The following is a 22087-nucleotide window of genomic DNA, read 5'->3' as shown; positions in this document are numbered from 1 at the left end:
GTACACCATACGCCTTCTTGACCACATCCTCCACCTGCGAGGCCGATTTAAGAGTCCTGTGGACCCGGACCCCAAGATCCTTCTGCTCTTCAACACTACTAAGACTCCTGCCCTTGATAGTGTACTCGTTCATCCCATTGGTTCTGTCAAAATGGACGACTACACATTTATCCGCGTTGAAGTCCATCTGCCATTTCTCTGCCCAGTCCTGCATCCTATTTATGTCCTGCTGCAACTTCTGACATCCTTCCAGACCATCCACAACACCACCGACCTTCGTGTCATTGGCGAACTTACTAACCCATCCCTCCACTTCCTCATCTCGGTCATTTATGAAAATGACAAACAGCAAGGGCCCTAGAACAAATCCCTGGGGCACTCCACTGGTGACTGACCTCCATGCAGAAAAAGACCCATCCACAACCACTCTCTGCCTTTTGCAGGCAAGCCAGTTCTGGATCCACAAGTCCAAAGCCCCTTGGATCCCATGCCCTCTCACCTTCTCAAGAAGTCTTGCATGGGGGACCTTATCAAATGCCTTGCTGAAGTCCATGTACACCACGTCCACTGCACTTCCTTCGTCAACGTGTTCAGTCACATTTTCGAAGAACTCAACCAGGCTCGTAAGGCACGATCTGCCCTTGACAAAACCATGCTGACTATTTCTGATCATGCCAAACCTCTCCAAATGCTCGTAAATCTTGTCCCTCAGAATCCTCTCCATCAGCTTACCAACCACTGAGGTTAGACTCACCGGTCGGTAATTTCCCGGGCTCTCTCTGTTCCCTTTCTTGAGAATAGGAACCACATCCGCAATCCTCCAATCTTCCAGAACCTCTCCCGTCTCCAGTGACGACACAAAGATCATCGCCAGGGGCTCTGCAATCACCTCCCTCACCTCCCACAGAAACCTGGGGTACATCCCATCTGGTCCCGGCGACTTATCTATCTTGATAGAATTCAAAAGTTCTAACACACCCTCTTCCTTAATATCCACATACTCAATCTTTTCCATCTGCTGCAAATCTGTAGCAAAATCTCCCAGATCAGTTTCCACCGTGAATACTGAGGCAAAGTACTCATTAAGCACCTCTGCCATTTCTTCTGGTTCCACACAGACCTTTCCCCCTTCACCTTTTATAGGTCCTATCCCTTCTACTTCAAGGGCAAAGAGGAATTCAGGGTACGGTCCCTGTAAGGCAGGGCTTTGTGCAAGAGATTGTTTGAGATCTGAGATCGGTTGTGTGTGTGTGTCACACAGTCCAGACCCAGGTGTTTTTTCATGAAAGTTCAGACAGGACAGAGGCTTTAGTGGTGAAACCATCTAAGTAGTTGCAGCAGTCCCACACTAAGCCTAAAAAGGAGAGGAGGAACCTTTTGTCATTTGGTTAGGGAAGACGTGTTACAAACTTGATTTGCTTCCTTCCTATCTCGTGCTTTCCTCAGTCACTATTGTACCCAGGTAAAAGACCTGTGGTCTCATGATCTGGGCTTTCTTGGGATTTACCTTTAACCCTAATGTAGTGAGGATGTTCAGCAGTTTGCCCAATAATTTGAGATGTTCCCCTCTTGTTTCAGTCTGCAAGAGGAGATCAGCGACATATTGTACCAAACATTCTGGTTTGGAGAATCCCTCCAAGCCCTTAGTTAAGCGCTGGTGAAATATGGAGAGGTTGTTATGAGAACCTTGTGGTAAATAGGTGTCCTGCTGTCCCTGGAACATGAAGGCAAATTTGTATTGACAGTGGTGATCTAAGGGAATTGACCAGAAGCCGTTACTGATGTCCAACGCTGTGAAATATTTTGCGTGTGGGGCTTCTGGGCTAGTTGCCACTGTGGGGGCTGTGATGGGGGTGGTCGACAATCAATGGTGAACCTCCAGGAACCGTTAGGTTTCCTTACCGGCAAAATGGAGGAGTTGTTAGTGCAAGCAACGGGGCCAGTTTTAATAAACTGCTAATCACCTTGGACGCTTCCCTTTCAGCTTGCCTAGGGAAGCTGGGGTTTTGGGGTTTAGGGTCTGGACCTTCTATGATTACCTCTATGATTATGATGTATGTTTGGCTAATATACCCTGTGCTTCAGGGTCCTCTGTCATTTCTGTGGGCCTGATCTACAATTCTCCAAAAGTAGAGATTTGGCCCATGTATCTGCTGGTGGCCACTTCAACTGGGGATTGACAGGTGGTTGGCATTAGCCAAATACAACAATTAGCGGGGCCTAGCAATAGATTGTATTTCTTCATCAAGTCAGGCCCCAGAATGTGCTCTGCCTCTGGGTGGAGTTTAACCAGGATAGTGGTGTGCCACAGGGATCGGTGTTAGGTCCATTGTTGTTTGTCATCTGTATCAATGATCTGGATGATAATGTGGTAAATTGGATCAGGAAATTTGCTGATGATACAAAGATTGGAGGTGTAGTGGACTGTGAGGAAGGTTTTCAAAGCTTGCAGAGGGACTTGGACCAGCTAGAAAAATGGGCTGGGAAGTGGCAGATGGAGTTTAATGTAGACAAGTGTGAGGTATTGCACTTTGGAAGGACAAACCAAGGTAGAACATACAGGCTAAATGGTAGGACACTGAAGAGTGTAATAGAACAGAGGGATCTGGGAATACAGATACATAATTCCCTAAAAGTGGTGTCACAGGTAGATAGGGTCATAAAGAGTGCTTTTGGTACATTGGCCTTTATAAATCAAAGTATTGAGTATAAGAGTTGGAATGTTATGGTGAGGTTGTATAAGACATTGCTGAGGCTGAATTTAGAGTATTGTGTGCAGTTTTGGTCACCTAATTACAGGAAGGATATTAATAAGGTTGAAAGAGTGCAGAGAAGGTTTACAAGGATGTTGCCGGGACTTGAGAAACTGAGTTACAGAGAGAGATTGAATAGGTTAGGACTTTATTCCCTGGAGCGTAGAAGAATGAGGGGAGATTTGATAGAGGTGTACAAAATTATGATGGGTATAAATAGAGTGAATGCAAGCAGGCTTTTTCCACTGAGGTTAGGGGAGAGAAAAACTAGAGGACATGGGTTAAGGGTGAAAGGAGAAAAGTTTAAAGGGAATATTAGGGGGGGGTGGTCTTCACACAGAGAGTGGTGGGAGTGTGGAATGAGCTGCCAGATAAAGTGGTAAATGTGGGGTCACTTTTAACATTTAAGAGAAACTTGAACAGGTACATGGATGAGAGGGGTGTGGAGGGATATGGTCCCAGTGCAGGTCAGTGGGACTAGGCAGAAAAATGGTTTGTCACAGGCAAGAAGGGCCAAAAGGCCTGTTTCTGTGCTGTAGTGTTCTATAGTTATATGGTTCTAATGACATTATATTACCCAGTCAAAATTCCAATGGGTCTGTTTCTAAGTCCTCCTGTAAATGTCCCGCAAAGCCACTTAACGTTATTGTTTTCCTGGTAGGCCAAGTACAGCCGAGGTCACAGGATGTGTTAAGAGTGATACAGAAGCCCCCTGTGTCCCATAGGAACTAAATGGGGTGGTCTCCTACTCTGCCTTTTACAAGGGGTCTCCCTACACTATCCCATTCGGTGTTGCAAACCCAAGTCAGGGAGGTCAGGCACCATCATGCTTCCAGTCTGGAGTCTAACTGGGGGTAAAGGCTAAAAGGGGTGTCGGAGGCATCCACCGGGGTTGTGGTGTATTGTCTGGGAGGTCCTTCTAATGGCATAGGTCAGGTTCCCCCCCCATGAAATCATTGGCGCAGCTGTGGGGTCTGGCTGGGCAGGGCTCTACATTCCCTGGCAAAATGGACGATCTGGCCACAGTTATAACGCTGCGCTTGTGGGGGTAAATATCTGGGGTTGGTTTTATCTTGTCCCCTGAACCTGGGGTTGGGAATAGATCAGGATTCTCACGGGGCTGCGGTTTTCTATATTGATGATCGGCAGGAGTATCTGGGGGTGGGTGCCCTGAGTTTCTCTGTCTCCTGTTTCCACCTCCCCGTTCATTACACCAAACAGGGACTGGGAATATTAGCGGGGCGGGGCATTCTTCACACAGAGAGTGGTGGGAGTGTGGAATGAGCTGCCAGATGAAGTGGTAAATGTTTTAATCATTTAAGAAAAGCTTGGACGGGTTCATGGATGAGAGGGGTGTGGAGGGATATGGTCCAGGTGCAGGTCAATGGGACTAGGCAGAAAAATGGTTCGGCACAGACAAGAAGGGCAAAAAGGCTCGTTTCATCTTTCCGTGTTTCATGGATTTGGAGGTTTCTGTTTGGCTGACTTTCCATTCCCACACATGAATCATTTGCGGATGGCCCAGGACTCTGTGTGTGTAATATCATTTCTGGTAGGGTTCCCCCGGCTACATTCTGGGTTCAGGTAGGGCAGAATGGATGGCAGGACTTAAACATAACAAAATAAATTTAACCTCTTCTGCCTCGCCTAGGCTGTTTAAAACACGATATTGCACAATCTGGTCCAAGAGAGCATGTGGATCTCCAGAGGGCGGGTTCATTGTAGTTCTGTCCATCCTGCCTTCGGGTGGTGACCGGGTTCATTGATACGGGAACCGAATTAGTGACTGAAGTTGTTAGGATGGGAACTAGACTAGCATTGGGAATTAGTGGAATGGGAATCAGATAAGGGGTGGGATCTCCTGGGATGTGAACCGGATTAGGGGCTGAGACTGAGTTTTCTAGGAAGGGGCCGGATTAGGTCATGCTGTTGGTTCCATTGCCGGAAGCGGAGGTGAGGGTCCGCAGTCAGCAGTGGCGCTACCTTTTGCATCCTCTTCTAGTTCCCCCCACTCTACTCCTGGGTCACTATCCCAGTTCCAGCGGTGTATGCACACATTACGCACCTTTTTATGGCTACTTGTGATTTTGAATCTTGAATCTTAAATCTCATAGAACGTAGAACAGTACAGCACAGTACAGGCCCTTCGGCCCTCAATGTTGTGCCGAGCTTTGTCCAAACCCAAGATCAAGCTATCCCACTCCCTATCATTCTGGTGTGCTCCATGTGCCTATCCAATAACCACTTGAAAGTTCCTGAAGTGTCCGACTCCACTATCACAGTAGGCAGTGTATTCCACACCCCAACCACTCTCTGAGTAAAGTTTGAGTAAACTCAAACCCCCTGTTAATAAACGCTAACACACTATAAGCCTTCTTCACGGTTCAATCCACTTGAGTGGCAACTTCAGAGATCTGTGAATATGAACCCCAAGATCTCTCTGTTCCTCCACATTCCTCAGAACCCTGCCATTGACCCTGATCTTGTGCAGGCATTTGGGGTGGTCTGTTGTATGGGCAGTATTTGTTTTTCCTTCTTGGTGGGTGGCACGGTGGCACAGTGGTTAGCACTGCTGCCTCACAGTGCCAGGGATTCAATTCTGGCCTTGGGTCACTGTCTGTGTGGAGTTTACACGTTCTCCCCGTGTCTGCATGGGTTTCCTCCCACACTCCAAAGATATTTGGGTTAGGTGGATTGGCCATGCTAAATTGCCCCTTAGTGTCAGGCGGATTAACAGAGTAAAGTTGTGCTGTTATGGGAATAGGGCTTGGGTGGGATTGTGGTTGGTGCAGATTTAATGGGCTGAATGGCCTTCGTCTGCACTGTAGGAGTCTATGATTCTATGAAAGGAAATGTTTCCAATTAAATTGGAGGATGCAATCCTTAACAGTCATAGAATCATTGAATCACGTATGTATAAATAAAATCTTCAGAGTGTAAAGAGACAATTCCAGTCCCCTTTCGAAAGCAGTCAGCGTCACTAACAGTGTGTTTAGTCAGCAGCTTATTCCTGTCACATTATTACCCAGGCTTCATTTCTCTTTGCCACTTTCTTCCTTTTCTCACTTTCACATTGTGTAATATCGGATTGTCTTTGGTTCCAATGCTGGGAAACTGCCACTTTAATTCTCTTTTAATTTTATTACATTCCACAAAACAAGAAACTATCTGGCTAGAAGCTGAAACCAGAGAAAAACTTTAATTGCTGAATGCAATCTTTGCCCCAGACTGACCTCCAGGACTTTGGCTCTTTTGTGTGATAGTTATGAAGAAGTTAGAAGCTGCTGTTCCCCGCAGAGTGATGGAAGCAGCCCAGTGTGCCTGCCCAGAGTTTATTGTGGCTCAGGACTGCAGATGAAGAACAGGATTCTCATTATTGTAAGCTGGTATGTAATGTTATAGAAGTGTGTGTGTGTGTGTGTGTGTGCGCGTGTGTGTGTGTATGAGAGTGTGTGTGTGTGTGTGTATGAGTGTGTGTGTGTATGAGTGTGTGTGTGTGTGTGTGTTTATGAGTATGAGTGTGTGTGTGTATGAGTGTGTGTGTGTGTGTGTGTGTGTATGAGTATGAGTGTGTGTGTGTATGAGTGTGTGTGTGTGTGTGTGTGTGTGTGTATGAGTGTGTGTGTGTGTGTGTGTATGAGTGTGTGTGTGTATGAGTGTGTGTGTGTGTGTGTGTTTATGAGTATGAGTGTGTGTGTGTATGAGTGTGTGTGTGTGTGTGTGTATGTGTATGAGTATGAGTGTGTGTGTGTGTGTGTGTGTGTGTGTATGAGTATGAGTGTGTCTTTGTCTGTCTGGTCCTCCAGTGATAGGTTCCATTATGATGTATTGTGTGGGAGAGGGCGGGGGCATTATCCATAACGATCATTTGGGTTTAACTAGACGCATTACATTTTCTGCAGACAACCCCCTGAGAGAGGCAGGCTCCCATGTGTTATATTTTAATTCACTAATTTTCAGTGTGCTATTGGTATGATGAGATCTATTAAACATTCCATGGAAAACAAACAAGGCTGAATGAAACACTGAGATAAATTCAAAACTCGCATCTACTTTCTTACCTACTGTTGGAAGAGAGTTTGTTGACAGGATTTCTGATAGATCACTTCCTTCACTTTGGAATGAAAAGGGAATGGATGGTGTTGCAGTTGCTGTGAATTGAACCCAAGCAGGCTGCTGTAGAAAGAGCTGGAACTGGGCAGCAGAGATCAAGTGAAGAGCAGAGAGAGCTGGAAAGAGAGGTTAAACTTTCTGGATATATCCGATCAGTTCCGTCTCAGGAGGTTCTAGCTACTATACTGGGTAGTGACAGACATCTGCAGATTCCTCAAGGATTTTCCTTGTACCTTATCCAAACCTGATATAACTTGTACAGCTCTGTCAAACCTCCCCTCAACCCCCTTTGCTTCAAAGCGATCAACTCCAGCTTCTGCAACTTGGAATTAAAATCACTCACCTCTGCAAATATACAGGACTGAAAGGAGCAGAGATTTCTCCACTCAAAGAACAAAGAACAAAAACAGCCCGGGAAACAGGCCCTTCGGCCCAACGAGGGCTGTGAATCTTTGGAATTCTCTGCCCCAGTGGGATGTGGAAGCTCCATCATTGAATAAATTTAAGGCTGGAATAGACAGGTATTTAGCCTGCCAGGAAACAGATATGGTGCAAAATTGGAGATGAAACTGAAAATTCAAAATGAGAACATTTCGAATGGTAGATGGAGTGAAATGGGTTAGTTGCTGCACAGGTCATAGTGAATGAAAAAGGTTTAAATTTGATAAGACGGATGTATTGGATAGGCTGCCTGGACTTAAAGTTTACAAATCACCAGAGCTAGATGAGATGTATCCGAGGATACCGAGGCAAGTGAGAGTGGAGATTACAGAGGCACTAGACATCATTTCCCAATTTTCCTTTGACTCAAGGATGGTACCAGAGAATTGGAGAAGGGGCAAAAAGATAAGGCCAGCAATTGCAGGCATATCGCTTTAATCTTGGTGCTGATAACATCTGATCCAGGATTTGCTGCTACACTGAGTATGCAGCACGCTGATATCAGCATACGAAGCCGATTATAGAGGAGGCAGCTGAGGGCCTGCCTGTCATTGTAAACAGACCATTGAATTTTTTAGCAAGCCAATTGACCTGAATATTAAACAAAAGCAGAAAATGCTGGAAAATCTCAGTAGGTCTGACAGCATCTGTGGGAAAGAATAGAGACAATGTTTCAAGTCTGGATGACCCTTTGTCAGAGCTCAGACCACCATGGCCAAGTGGACACAGCTTAGCCATTGGTTGCTTCCTGAACTTGCATCCCAGGCATTGTCCAAACCTTCGCTACAAGGCCTTGTGCTTAGCCTGGAATACGGAGGCATTTGTCAATACTTATCTCAGATACATTCAAGGATTATGAGCACTCTCCTTGGGCAGTGTGCCATTGCCAACTCTCTAAGGGAATGTATTTGCTTACCCAGTCAGCCAGTGGGTCAGGCACACCATGACAGTCAGTGACTTTTGAAGTCAGTGCGCCAAGGGCTAAAATATTCAGCAGTAATCAGTGACACTTGCACACAAGTGATGCTTGAGTGGGAGAATTGTGTGATTAGTTTGACTCCAGGCATGTCTATTGAGTTGCAGCAAAATGGTATCAGCTGCTCTGGGCCACTGATCAGTGACGTATCTTTCTATTAGCCTTGTCCTTGTCAACATCCCATCTCCAGATGCTCCCTTCACCACACATCCCCCCACCCAGATTTGAGTAGAACTATCAGTCCATGATGACTCTCCACCCGTCACTCTGCCCAAGGCATTTCTTCTCCCTATGAGGCCCTTCCAAGAGCCCAATGGGCCCAAATACAGAATGAATCCTTAGGAATGGTGCTATTTACACTTGATGGCTTTCGCACCCCCTGCCTCCCCTGAGTCAACTCTTCCACTCACCTAGTACTCTGGGGTATTCCCCCTGGTACCCTACCCTGGAAACTTCCTCCTTGTCTGCCCCAGCTAACCCCCCTCTTCACTCAAAGGGCGGTGAATCTCTGGAATTCTCTGCCCGTTGAAGTGGTGGAGGCTACCTCGCTAAATATATTTAAGTCACAGGTAGATAGGTTTCTGATAGACAGGGGGATTAAGGGTTATGGGGAGAGAGCGGGAAAGTGAAACTGATCCACTTCAGATCAGCCATGATCTTGTTGAATGGCGGGGCAGGCTCGAAGGGCTAGATGGCCTACTCCTGCTCCTATTTCTTATGTTCTCCCAGTACTCTGGAGTCAAACCACAGTCTCCCTTCAAGTGCCTGAGTCAGAGCTGGTACAGCTGAGTCTGGTCAGCTCTGAGTCAACCGCTTTAATAGTGAGGTTCCACAGGCACTGAGCTGATCTTCTTTGGAGGGGCACTCACAAATCAGTCGTGTTTGTGCCATTTTGACATCACGCTACCGTGAATCAACTTTTTGATGGAGGGGTGGGTGCGGGGTGTGGGGGGTGTATGATTCTGGTGTATGGGCCTGATAATGAGATTCCTGATGTTGAACAGTAGGAAAAGGGGGCCCACATTGATGGGGGAAGGATGATCCTGAATTTCCTGAATGAGACTTTGGCCCACCCCCATCACTGAACCCACCCGAGCTGGAGTGGAAAATCCCAGCCTTCCCAGAAAGAAAGAATAGTTTTCTCTATTTTACTGTCTTTCCCTCTAGGTTGGAGCACTGGAGTTACCTGTTATCTCCAGTTGAAACACAAAGAAATCCCACAAAACCAGTTGAACTCCCAGCCACCTGACGAAGGGACAGGCTGTCCCGAAAGCTTGCGGCATTTACTACAAATAAACCTGTTTGGACTTTAAACTGTTGTTGTGGGATTTCTTTGTGTTTTACCCCAGTCCAACACCAGCACCTCCACATCACCTCCAGTTGAAGCAGAGAGTGACACTGAAATGCTGACCAATGGCAGGGCTGTGAAGTGACAGGAAACAGGTTCATGGTTAATAGCTATTTTGTTGAAGGAAACACTTAGCGTGGAATTTCCCCATGGGTTGGCGCTGAGATCTTTGCTTCTCCTGTTACTTGTTGCGGACCTGGATTGTGATGTACTCGGCATAATTACAAAAATTGCAGATGATACAACAGTTGGAATTTTCTGGCGATTCCCGCAGGGGAAATTTTCCCATCTCACTGCAGTAAACGGAGATTTGGCTGGGTGCCAAGTTCTCGACCTTGTTGCAGCGGGAGCACGCGGTGAACGGCAGGTAAGATTGCGTTCAAAATGTGGAAGCATTATGAAGTGTGAGGAAGATAGTGTAGACGTTCAAAAGGACAGAGAGAGGCTAAAGAATGAGTGAATAGTTGTCAAGTGAGATTCAAAGCACAAAAGTTTAAAATACTTCATTGTTGATTTTGATGGAAAAACACATTAAGCCAGTAGAAAATAAAGAGTATTCCTGTATGCATAGAAGATGGGAGTAGGAGGAGGCCATTCACCCTTCCAGCCTGCTCTGCCATTCATTATGATCATGGCTGATCATCCAACTCATTCGCCTGATTCACCACCCAGACCATATCCTTACTGCTATATCTAACTGCTTCTTGAGAAGATTCAATGTTTTGGCCTCAGCTGCTTTCTGTGGCAGCAAATTCCCCAGGCTGTCTACTTTCTGCATGAAGACATCTCTCCTTATCTCCATGCTAAACAATCTACTCCGTATCCTGAGACTGTGGTCCCTGGCTCTGGACTCCTCTGCCATTGGGAACATCCTTCTCACATCTATCCTGTCTCGTCCTATTAGAAGTTTATAGGTTTCATTTGGATTTCCCGCCCCCGGTCCCTCCTTCATTCTTCTGAACTCCAGCGAATACAATCCTAACTGACTCAATATCTCTTCGTACATCAGTCCCACCATCCCAGGAATGAGTCTGGTAAACCTTCTCTGTACTCCTTCCATAACAAGAACATTCTTCCTCAGATAAGGAGACCAAAACGGTACACAATATTCCAGATGTGGCCTCACCAAGGCCCTATATAATTGAGCAAGACATCCCTGCTCCTGAACAGCTCACTATGAGGCTAATACCATTTGACTTTTTTACCACCTGCTTCACCTGTACATTTACCTCCAGCGACTGGTGTATGAGGTTACCCAGGTTTCATTCCACTCTCCTGATTTGTGGCCATTCAGATAGTAATCTGCCTTCCTATTTTTGCTACCAAAGCAGATAACCTCACATTTATCCACATTTTACTGCACCTACCATGCATATGCCCACTCACTCCTCCTGTCCACAATACACTGAAGCATTCCTACGTTAGTTGTAATTTATCAAAATTCGCTGGACTCTGGGGAAGTGCCGGCTGATTGGAAAACAGCGACTGTTACGCCACTGTTTAAAAAAGGAGGTAGACAAAAGGTGGGTAACTACAGGCCGGTTAGCTTAATGTCCGTAGCTGGGAAAATGCTGGAATCCATCATTAAAGCATAAATAGCAGGACACCTGGAAAAGAATGGTTCGATTAAGCAGACGCAGCATGGATTCATGAAGGGGAAGTCATGTTTAATGAATTTACTGGATTTTTATGAAGATGTGATGAGTGCAGTTGACAGAGGGGAGCCGGTGGATGTGGTGTTTTTAGATTTCCAGAAGGCGTTTGATAAGGTGCCTCACAAAAGGTTGCTGCAGAAGATTAAAGTACATGGAGTTGGGGGTAATGTGTTAGCGTGGATTGAGGATTGGCTATCTAACAGGAAGCAGAAAGTTGGAATAAATGGGTGCTTTTCCAGTTGGCAGTTGGTGATTAGTGGAGTGCTACAGGGATCGGTGCTGGGGCCTCAACTGTTTACCATTTACACAGACAATCTGGAGGAGGGGACCGAGTGTAGGGTAACAAAGTTTGCTGATGACACAAAGATAAGTGGAAAAGCAAATTGCGTGGAGGGCACAGAAAGTCTGCAGAGGGATCTGGATAGGCTGAGTGAGTGGGTGAGGATCTGGCAGATGGAGTATAATGTTGGCAAGTCTGAGGTTATCCACTTTAGTAGAAATAATAGTAAAATGGACTACTATTTAAATGGTGAAAAATTATAACATGCTACTATGCAGAGGGACCTGGGGGTCCTTGTGCACGAATCACAATAACCCAGTCTGCAGGTGCAGCAGGTGGTCAAGAAGGCGAATGGGATGCTGGCCTTCATAGCGAGGGGGATAGAATATAAAAGCAGGGAGGTCTTGCTGCAACTGTACAGGGCACTGGTGAGGCTACAACTAGAGTACTGTGTGCAGTTTTGGTCCCTTATTTGCGAAAGGAAATTTTGGCCTTGGGCGGAGTGTAGAGAAGGTTCACCAGGCTGATACCGGAGGTGAGGGGGTTAGCCTTTCAGGAGGGATTGAATTGATTGGGTCTGTACCCGTTGGAGTTTAGAAGGCTGAGGGGAGATCTTATAGAGACATACAAGATAATGAAGGGGCGAGATAGGGTAGAGGTAGAGAGATTCTTTCCACTTAGAAAGGAAACAAGAACTCGAGGACACAGCCTCAAAATAAGTGGGAGTCAATTTAGAACAGAGTTGAGGAGGAACTTCTTCTCTCAGAGGGTAGTGAATCTCTGGAATTCTCTGCCCATTGAAGCAGTGGAGGCTACCTCGTTAAATGTGTTTAAGTCACAGGTAGATAGGTTTCAAAGAAAAAAGAACAAAAACAGCCCGGGAAACAGGCCCTTCGGCCCAACGAGCCCATGCCGCCATTTTAACATTACCAGTCCCCCTCTCCACCCATGACCCTTGTCTATTGTTTTATGGCCATCCAGATTGAGGGAAACTGATTTAGGGACAATTTATTACCTCCAATCAGCCTAAGAGCACATCTTTGGGGTGTGGGAGGAAACCGGAGCACCTGGAGAAAATCCACACAAGCACGGGGAGAATGCGCAAACTCCCACAGACACCGGCCCAAATCCATGTGTCTGCACAGCAAACAGTGATAGTCACTGAGCTGTCGTCTTGCCCAGTATCTGGTCCAGTTTAGGCGCACACTAACGACACGAAGCACTAGGCCAATCTCGAACATTCAAGAGCAGCCCAAGTACGACCCTCGTTGGACAACAAGGCGGACTGACTTAAAATCTGTGAATGAAAAGAGAAAAAAACATTATTATCATACTATACCCATTTACATTACCAGGGACCCTTATTTAAAACAATCTCCTATATCCTCCCATCTCCAACCCACTCATGTGCCTGTCTAAGTTACTCTTAGTAAAAAGTCTGACAACACTAGGATGTTGCCTGGTATGGTGGGGAGGTCCTATGAGGAGAGACTGAGGGATCTAGGGTTGTTTTCGTTGGAAAGAAGGCGGCTAAGAGGGGATCTTATTGAAACATATAAGATGATTAGAGGTTTAGATAGGGTGGATAGTGATAGCCTTTTTCCTCGGATGGAGAAAGCTAGCACGAGGGGGCATGGCTTTAAATTAAGGGGGGGTAGCTACAGGACGGATGTCAGGGGTAGGTTCTTTACCCAGCGGGTGGTGAGGGATTGGAATGCCCTGCCTGCTGTAGTTGTAAATGCGTCTAGTTTGGGGGCGTTTAAGAGATCTCTGGATAGGTTTATGGGTCATTGTTTTTGTAACTGGTCGGCGCAACATCGTGGGCCGAAGGGCCTGTTCTGCGCTGTAATGTTCTATGTTCTATGTTCTAACACCAGGTTTCAGTCCAACCGATTTAAACCTGGTGTTGTCAGACTTTTTACTGTGTTTACCCCAGTCCAACGCCGGCATATCCACATCGTAAGTTACTCTTAAACAACTCTAGCATGTTTGCCTCCACCACCTTACTTGGCAGAGCATTCCATACCCCCACTACCCTCTGTGTGAAAAACCTCCCTCTAATATCTGTGTTGTACCACTCCCCCCTCACCTTAAGCCCATGGTCCCTCGTACTGTGACCAATAAGGGAATTAAGGGTTATGGGGAGAGGGTGGGTAAGTGGAACTGAACCACTATCAGATCAGCCATGATCTTATTGAATGGTGGGGCAGGCTCGAGGGGCTAGATGGCCTACTCCTGTTCCTATTTCTTATGTTCTTATGTTCTCACAGCTCAGGAGGAGAGGGACCTATTTGGATATGTGCAGTAGTCATTGAAAATGTCGAGACCGATTGAGAACATGGTTCATGAAGTAGACATTAACTAAGACTTTATCAATAGGGACATAAAAGACAAAAGCAAGAAGGCTGTGTTGAACTTGAATAGAACACCATAATGGCCTCAGGTGGAGCATTGTACCCAGTTCTGGGTATCGTATTTTAGGAAGAATGTGAAGCATAAGAGAGAGTACAGAAAAAATTAATGAGAATGGCTCCAAAAATGACGAGTTTCAGAGGATAGACGGGAGAAGTTCAGGTTGTTTCCCTTGGAGAAAGAAGGTTGAGGGGAGATTTAATGGAGCTTTCAAAATCATGAATCTGCGCAGAGTAGTTAGGGACCTTTCTCATTGGTGGAAAGGTCAAGATTCGGTGGATACAAATTTAAAGTAACTGGGAAAAGAAACAATGGAGACACAAATAGAAGTCTTCACAAACAGTGAGGGGTTAGAATCTGGAATGCACTATCTGAGAATGTGGTGGAGACAGATTCAATTAAAGCATTCAAGAAGGGATTGGATTATTAAATGAAATTAAGTTGAAGGTAACAAGGAGAAAGCAGGGTCATGGCACCAAGTAAATTGATCCTAGCTGGAATTATTGTTGGTGCAGGCTTAATGGGCTGAATGGCCTCCTTCTGTACTGTAGGGATTCTCTGATTGTCAATCAGCCTCCCAAGTGAAACCATGTCAAAGGCTTTGCTAAAATCCATAGAAATTACAAGTTTGTTCGGCGTGCCCTCCCTTTGACAAAGCCATGTTGACTATCCATGATTAACCCACACCTTTCCAAGTGGAGATTGATTGTCTCCTTCAGAATTTTCTCCAATAGTTCCCCTACAACCGACTGAGACTCATTGGTTTATAACTCCCTGGTTCATCTCTTGAAAAGTGGAACCACATTTGTCTTCCTCCAATCCTCTGGCACCTCCCCCGTAGCCAGAGAGGAATTACTGAAATGAGGGTTTCCTGGCTGGACATTCACACTGAACTCTGGACAGGACAGGGAGAGAAAGCTGAGCAACCTTCTGACTTGGTTTGCTCCCAAAACACACAAAGCTCAAACAAAGTACATGTTCAAACTCCTCTCAGTTTCTCAGACACTGGGGAGCCTCCCACAGCCTAGAAACAGCTTTTTATTGACTCGCAATTTAAGAACATAATAAGAACGTAAGAAATAGGAGCAGGAGTAGGCCATCTAGCCCTTCGAGCCTGCCCCGCCATTCAATAAGATCATGGCTGATCTGTCGTGGCTCAGTTCCACTTTCCCGCCCTCTCCCCATAACCCTTAATCCCCTCTCTTATCAAAAACCCATCAACCCGCTTCTTAAAAATATTTAGCGAGGTAGCCTCCACCACTTCAACGAGCAGAGAATTCCAGAGATTCACCACCCTTTGAGTGAAGAAGTTCCTCCTCAACTCCGTTCTAAAACGCCCCCCCTTTATCTTGAGGCTGTGCCCCCTAGTCCTACTGTCTTTTTTGAGCGGCAAGAGTCTCTCCACCTCTATCCTATCCATCCCATTCATCATCTTATACGTCTCAATGAGATCTCCCCTCATTCTTCTAAACTCCAACGAGTACAAGCCTAGTTTATTCAGCCTCTCCTCATAGCTCAACCCCCTCAACTCCGGTATCAGCCTAGTAAACCTCCTCTGCACTCCCTCCAAGGCCAAAATATCTTTGCGCAGGTGCGGCGCCCAACTCAAGTAAAGAATCTGTTCTTACCTTGTCAAGTCTTGCTGGTCATTTAGCTGAAGTCATGTGAATTCTTGGAAGAAAGCAGTTTGCTCCCAGTGAACTTAGAACTGTTTTACAAAAAAATCCAGGTCAGTTCCCAAGAAAGTCCAGATAATTCAATGTCCTTCCCATTAAAGAAAACACATGTCCCTGGAAATTTGTGTTCCTGACACGTGGAAAACTGCAATTGTGCCAAGTGGATTAGTCAAAGCAGTATCAAATAGCTTAAGTTCCTTTGTTGATTCCACCTGTCATGAACCTATCTGACAGCTTTGTCCTTCAAAACTTGGCCAGTTTGGTCAGTAATCATGCTGTGGAACCATTGAAATGATGTCCATTGAAATGCCCCACCTGTTGTACATTCTGTGCCCTTGCCACCATCAGTGCTTCCTCCAAGTTGTGTTCAACATGGAGGAATATTGATCTGTCAGCTGTGGGGGATGCTACGTGGTAATCAGCAGGAGGTTTTTTTGACCATGTTTGACCTGAAACCATTAAACTGCACCTGTGTGAATGCAACTCTTGCCCAACTGTAAACCAGTGTGCCGCTCGCCACTTCTGCTGGGTCAGTTCTACTGGTGGATTAGGACATATACAAGGATGATGATGCCTGGGATGTTTTCTGTAAGCTTTGATTCTGTGAGAATGACAATGTCAGGCGTAGTCTGTGAGACAGCTCTCCCAATTTTGGAATTGGTCCCCAGGTATTAGTAAGGAGAACTTTGCAGGGTCAGCATTTTTCAGATCTTGACCAAGTCGGGTGGTCCATCCGATTTCATTTTTTTTGTGTTTTAATACAATTGTCTGGGTTCCTAAACTGCGCAGTGGGCAGGTAAGAGAATGTCTCATTGTGGACCGTGTCAATCAGTCTAACAAAACTACCAGATTTTGAGGTCTGTTCTGCAGCAGATGTACACAGACAGGGCTGAATCCCACAGCTAAAAATGGTGCTTCTTGATGACATGATCCAAAACAGAATCTCTGAACTATTACATAACAAGGCAATTCTGGGACATGTTTCCAAATCAATACTACTGAGGCTATTGCGAAATAAGACTCAGTTGCAATGAGTCATTAACAAAACAAAGGGAATAATCTTTGTATCCACTAAGTCCCATTTCCCTGCTTGATCTAGAATCATAAAATCCCTTCTGTGCAGAAGAGACCATTCAGCCCATTGAATCTGTACTGATTCTCTGACAGAGTATCTTACCCAGGCCCTCTCCCCTGCCTTATCCCTGTAACCACACACTTTTCCCTTGGTTTATTCATTTAAACTACACATCTTGGGACACTAAGGGAGAATTTAGCACATCCACCTTACCTACACATCTTTGAAGTGTGTGAGTAAACTGGGGCACCCAGAGGAAACCCATGCAGACACAGGGAGAATGTGCAAACTCCACACAGACCTGAGGCTGGAATTGAACACGGGTCCCTGACATTGTGAGGCAGTGGTGCTAACCATTGTGCCACCGTGCCATCCAGGTTCTACAACCTGATCTTGTCGCTAAAATCCACCATTGTTGTAAATCCCTTCCACATCTTCTGAAGGATCCTGACATCCTTCCTAATGTGTGTGAACAGAACCAGCCACAATATTCTCATTGGGGTCAAACCAGAGATTTATAAATATTCAGCAATATTCAGCCTTTGTACCCGTTACCTCTATTCATGAAGCCTAAAATCCCAAAATATTTTAGTAACTACAATATGTCCTGCCAACACACAGGATCATAGAACAGAAGACCATTCAGCCCATTGTGTCTGCATCTGCTTTCCAAATTAACAAATCACTCGTGTCATTTTCCCACCTTCTCCCCAAAATTATGTGCATTTTTCCTTTTCAAATAATGAATCCTAATTGAATCTGCCTTGACCACACTCACTCACCACATGCTGAAGTTTTTTCTCATCTTTTACTAATTATTTTAAAACTGTTCTCTTTTGTTCTCCTTTCATGATTGGGAACTGTTCTTTCAAACAAGTGCACCCCTGGCTCTCTCTGACGCTGACCTCTCTTTAGAACTCTGCCTTTGCCTATGCATTCTTCCAAAATGCATCACCTCACTTTGCATTCAATTCCCTTTCTCATTTGTTTGTCCATTCTGCTGGTTTACCTTTGACCTCTTGCGGACAATTGGTATCATTCTCACTGTTTGCCAGTTGGTATTGTCATTAAATTTGAAAATTTTATTCAGTATTTCAAGATCTAAGTCATTGAAGTACAAATTTATGTATTGTAACAAAAAAACTGTGATTTTGGCACGGACCTTTTGAGAACACTCCGAGGTCCATCATCTTCCAGTCAGAAAAATAACTATTCACTACAACGTGACATTTTCACTACTGAAGCCTTTTTTAATCTATCTGACTCTCCTATTCTATAATGTTCTTTAAATGGTCACTATCCTCCGCGTACCCTATTGTCTTTTTGTACTCAATTATTTAATGCTGTTTTAGATATTTACTATCCAGAATGCCTGGAGCCAAAAGAATGATCAGGAGAACATTAGACAAATTCAGTTACGGACTGGGTTCGTGAACTTCCAAACAAAATGCAAAATGTCAATTCCATCCTGTGGCCAGCCCAAAATGCATATACAGCAAACAACTACTCTTTAAAATGTAATTGTGTGAATGTCGGAGACATAGCAACCAACCATACCTGCACTATGCTGGTGTTGATGTTCTTGCTAGCCACATAACTAAGGAAGTAGACAGAGTTTTAAACTGAATAATGAGGACAAGTTATCAAACTTGGGAAAATGTAGAGAAAAGGCAAGAGAGAAGGTACAAATATGGGAGGTGATAAACAGGAAGGGACAGAATACAAATCTAAGAGTAAATCAGCAGTAAGGCTGTTACAAAAGTAATAAAAGGAAAAAAGTAAAGGCTCTGTATCTAAATGCACATAATATTTAAAACGTAACAAATGACCTGATGGCGCAAATAGAAAGTCAAAATATTATCCAATAGAAATCACAGAGACATGGTTGCAGGATGACATAGATTGGGATCTGACTATTAAAGGGTATGTGACATTTCAGAAGAACAGGAAGTTAAGAAAACTGAGGGAGAGGAGAGTGCATCCAAGAGTAGAATTTTAAACTTAAATAAGATCAGTAATGAGGGCATGAAAGCAGAATGAGCTAGTGAACTGGAGAATATGCTTAAGGGATCAAGAGAGGTTCAGCGGCAGACAATTAAAGGGATTTTCAGAATACAAAAAATGGACACATTCCAATGAGAAAGAAAAATTCCATCATCTGTAGTTAAATAAAAAATTAAGGATTGTATTAAACTTAAAGTAAAAGCATGTATTTGCACAAAGACAGATGGCAGGTCAGAAGATTGGAAGGAAAATAAAGAATAGCAGAAGGTTAATAAGGAATGAAAACTAGAGTATGAAGAAAAGATAGCTTGTAATATAAAACTCTATAGATACTTAAATAAGAAAAGTTAACAAAGTGAGTATTTATCACTAAACAAATTTAAGGAGGAGAAGGATAGGTTTTAAATTAGTAGCAGGATGAAGGGTGTGGGGAGTGGGCAGGAAGATGAAATTGAAGCTGAGATGAGATCAGCCATGATCATATTGAATGGTGGAGGAGGCTCGAGGGGCTGAATAGCTTCCTCCTAGTTCTTGTGTTCTTTGGTATTTTGCAGCTGTCTTCACTGTAGAGGGCAAGTAACATCCTAGAAAAAGCTGTAAATCAGGAAATGGAAAGGAGGGAGGATCTCAGAAAATTACAATCCCAAGGGAAATGGTATTGAGCCAATTGTTGCAGATCTTGGGTCCAGATGGACAAGGCGTGAGAAAATCCTGCCAGCTGAGATTCTTGATGTATTGATTTTAATTTTCCAAAATTTCCTAGATTGGGGAAATTTCCATGAGATGAAGATTTGTAACTCCTGTATTCAAAAATGGAAGGGGACAGAAAGCAAGAAACTACAGACCAGTCAGTTTAACATCTGTTATATGTAAAATGTTCAAAGTTATTATTAAAGATGTTGCAGCGGGGCATTTGGAAAAATTCAGTGCTATCAGGCAGAGTCAACATGGTTTTGTGAAAGGGAAATCATGTTTAACCAATTCATTGGAGTTCTCTGCCACAAAAACAAAGGGGAAATGCTAAAAAGTGCTAATGGCAGCCCATAGAGAGAACGGTGCCAGACCTGCTGAGATTTTCCAGTATTTTCTCTTTTGGTTTCAGATTCCAGCATCTGCAGTAATTTGCTTTTACCCAACGTATTTACCCTGCTAATCCCCTTGTCACTAAAGGGCAATTTAACATGGTCAATGCACCTAGTCTGCATATTTTTGGACTGTAGGAGGAAACTGAAGCACCCGGCGGAAACCCATGCAGACAAGGAGAGAATGTACAAACTCCACACAAACAGTCCACATGGCAGGAATTGAACCCTGGCACTGTGAAGCAGCAATGCTAACCATATGCTGCTACCATACTGCCCTGTATTGTATATAGTATTGGTCTCCTATTTAAGAAAGGATGTAAATGTGTTAGAAGCAGATCAGAGAAGTTTACCAGATTAATACCAGGAATGGGGGGGTTGCCTTGTGAGGAAAGGTTGGAGAGGTTAGGCTTGTATTCACAAGGGGCAACTTGATCGAAAGCTTTAAGATCCTGAGGGATATTAACAGGGTGGATGTGGAGAGGGTGTTTCCTCTTATTGGAAAATCTCGAACTAGGGGGTCACTGTTTCAAAATAAGGGGTTGCTCCTTTTGTACAGAGAATTTTTTCCTCTCAAAACATGGTGAGTCCCTGGAACTCTGTTCCTCAAAAGGCAGTGGAAGCAGAGTCTTTTAACATTTTTAAGGCACAGCAATATAGATTCTTGATTAACCAGGGGGTAAAAGGACATTGGGGGGTAGGCAAGAATGTGAGGTTACAATCAGATCAAACATGATCTTACTGAAGTACAGGCAGACTTGAGGGGCCGAGTGGCTACTCCTGCTCCTAATTCATACGTTTGTATGTACGAGCCCTTTCTTTGAATACAAGACAGTTATCCTGGTGCACTTGTAAAACAACTTGTTGACTTGTGTCACATTCAAGCTCAGCCTGAAAATACGGGCAGATGGAAGTGGGGTCTGAGGAAAGGAGACCCAAGTTGATTGGTTATTGGTTTTATTGTGCTTCCTTTGGGGTGATTGCAACCAGAGGAGTCTGAGCCACTCAGAGCTGATTTCAGGGAAAGCAGAGGCACTCAGCACACTGGTAATGTACAGTCCACACTCCTCACTGTAATGTCCTCTTCACTGTCCACTCTCTCCTGCTCACTGTAATGCCCTCTTTCTCCAGTACCTTGTGCTCAGTGTTACCAATTATGTTGTCCATTGCACACTTTCTCCTGCTTCACTGACAGTCTTTGTGAACATTCAATCTGTTCTGAAATGTCTTTGATTCTAATCATCACATTGTGGCTATATTGATATTCCTTCAATTACCTCGTTGTTTGCTAATAATCTCTTGTTGTTGGCAGGTGGTTTCCTGGTATGAAACGATGCTGATATCCACAGCCTCGCTCACTCCATTGCTCTGTCTTGTTTATCTGCTCAGTCTCCAAACAGGTAGGGAGAATGATTCTTTGCTGGATCTGTGCATGTGATGTGAAGTGTATTGTGTAAGGGTTGTGACAATAAACATTGTGTACCGGGCTGACGTAGAGAACTGCAGCCTCCTGTAGGAACAATGACTCGTCATCCTTATATCCCCAGAGCTGACCCTGTCCCAGCCCCAAAACTGTTGATTGTCCAGTGCTTTATTCATGAGATGTAGACATCCAGGATTTATTGCCCATCTCTAGTTGCCCTTGAGAAGGTGGTGGTGAGCGGCCTGCTTGAATCGCTGCTGTCCATGAGGTGTAGGTACAACCACAGTGCTGTTAGGGAGGGAGTTTCAGAAATTTGGTGAATCCCTGCATTGCATCTTGTAAATGGTAAACGCTGCTGCTACTGTGCGTTGGTGGTGGAGGGAGTGAATGTTTGTAGAAGGGCGAGGTAGCTTTGTCCTGGATGGTGTTGAGCATCTTGAGTGTTGTTGGAGCTACACTCATGCAGGTAAGTGGAGAGTGTTTCATTGCACTCCTGACTTGTAAATGGCAGACAGGCTTTGGGGCGTGAGGAGGTGAGTTACTCACTGAAGGATTGCTCACCTTTGATCTGTTCTCAAGCCACATGTTAAACCTGTAAAACCTCAGATACTTTCAACCAGTTTACTGACTCAAACATTTTATCCCAGTGCCCTTATTTGCAAGATGGACAAACACAAGAAAAGGTTCAATATGTTTATGATTAATAATACTATTAACTCTTAAATTACCTACATAAAAACAAAAGAATACCCCAGATTCAAGTATACTACCCACAAAAGTGGCTTGGTTTAACTGCAGGCTCGATTCTCTGAGCCCCTCTGGTCCATTGTCACGTCGGCCTTTCTTTTC

The 22087-nt window shown here is 44.6% G+C and overlaps 1 protein-coding gene across 1 annotated transcript in view; it reads left to right on the top strand.

The window, feature by feature from the left end:
* The first annotated feature begins 5850 nt into the window (after positions 1–5850).
* LOC145357820 (granulocyte colony-stimulating factor receptor-like) overlaps positions 5851–22087 on the top strand; it is a 105696-nt gene continuing 89459 nt past the window's right edge. The window contains exons 1-2 of the mRNA XM_080211342.1: positions 5851–6139; positions 21128–21215. Of these exons, the coding sequence (XP_080067468.1) occupies positions 21149–21215 (67 nt within the window). The 5' untranslated portion in view covers positions 5851–6139; positions 21128–21148. The remainder of the gene's footprint in view (positions 6140–21127; positions 21216–22087) is intronic.

This window comes from Carcharhinus amblyrhynchos, chromosome 24, assembly GCF_965287045.1.
Source record: "Carcharhinus amblyrhynchos chromosome 24, sCarAmb.v2.hapA, whole genome shotgun sequence".
Lineage (NCBI taxonomy): Eukaryota > Metazoa > Chordata > Chondrichthyes > Carcharhiniformes > Carcharhinidae > Carcharhinus > Carcharhinus amblyrhynchos.
This window is presented reverse-complemented; position numbering and strand designations above follow the sequence as displayed.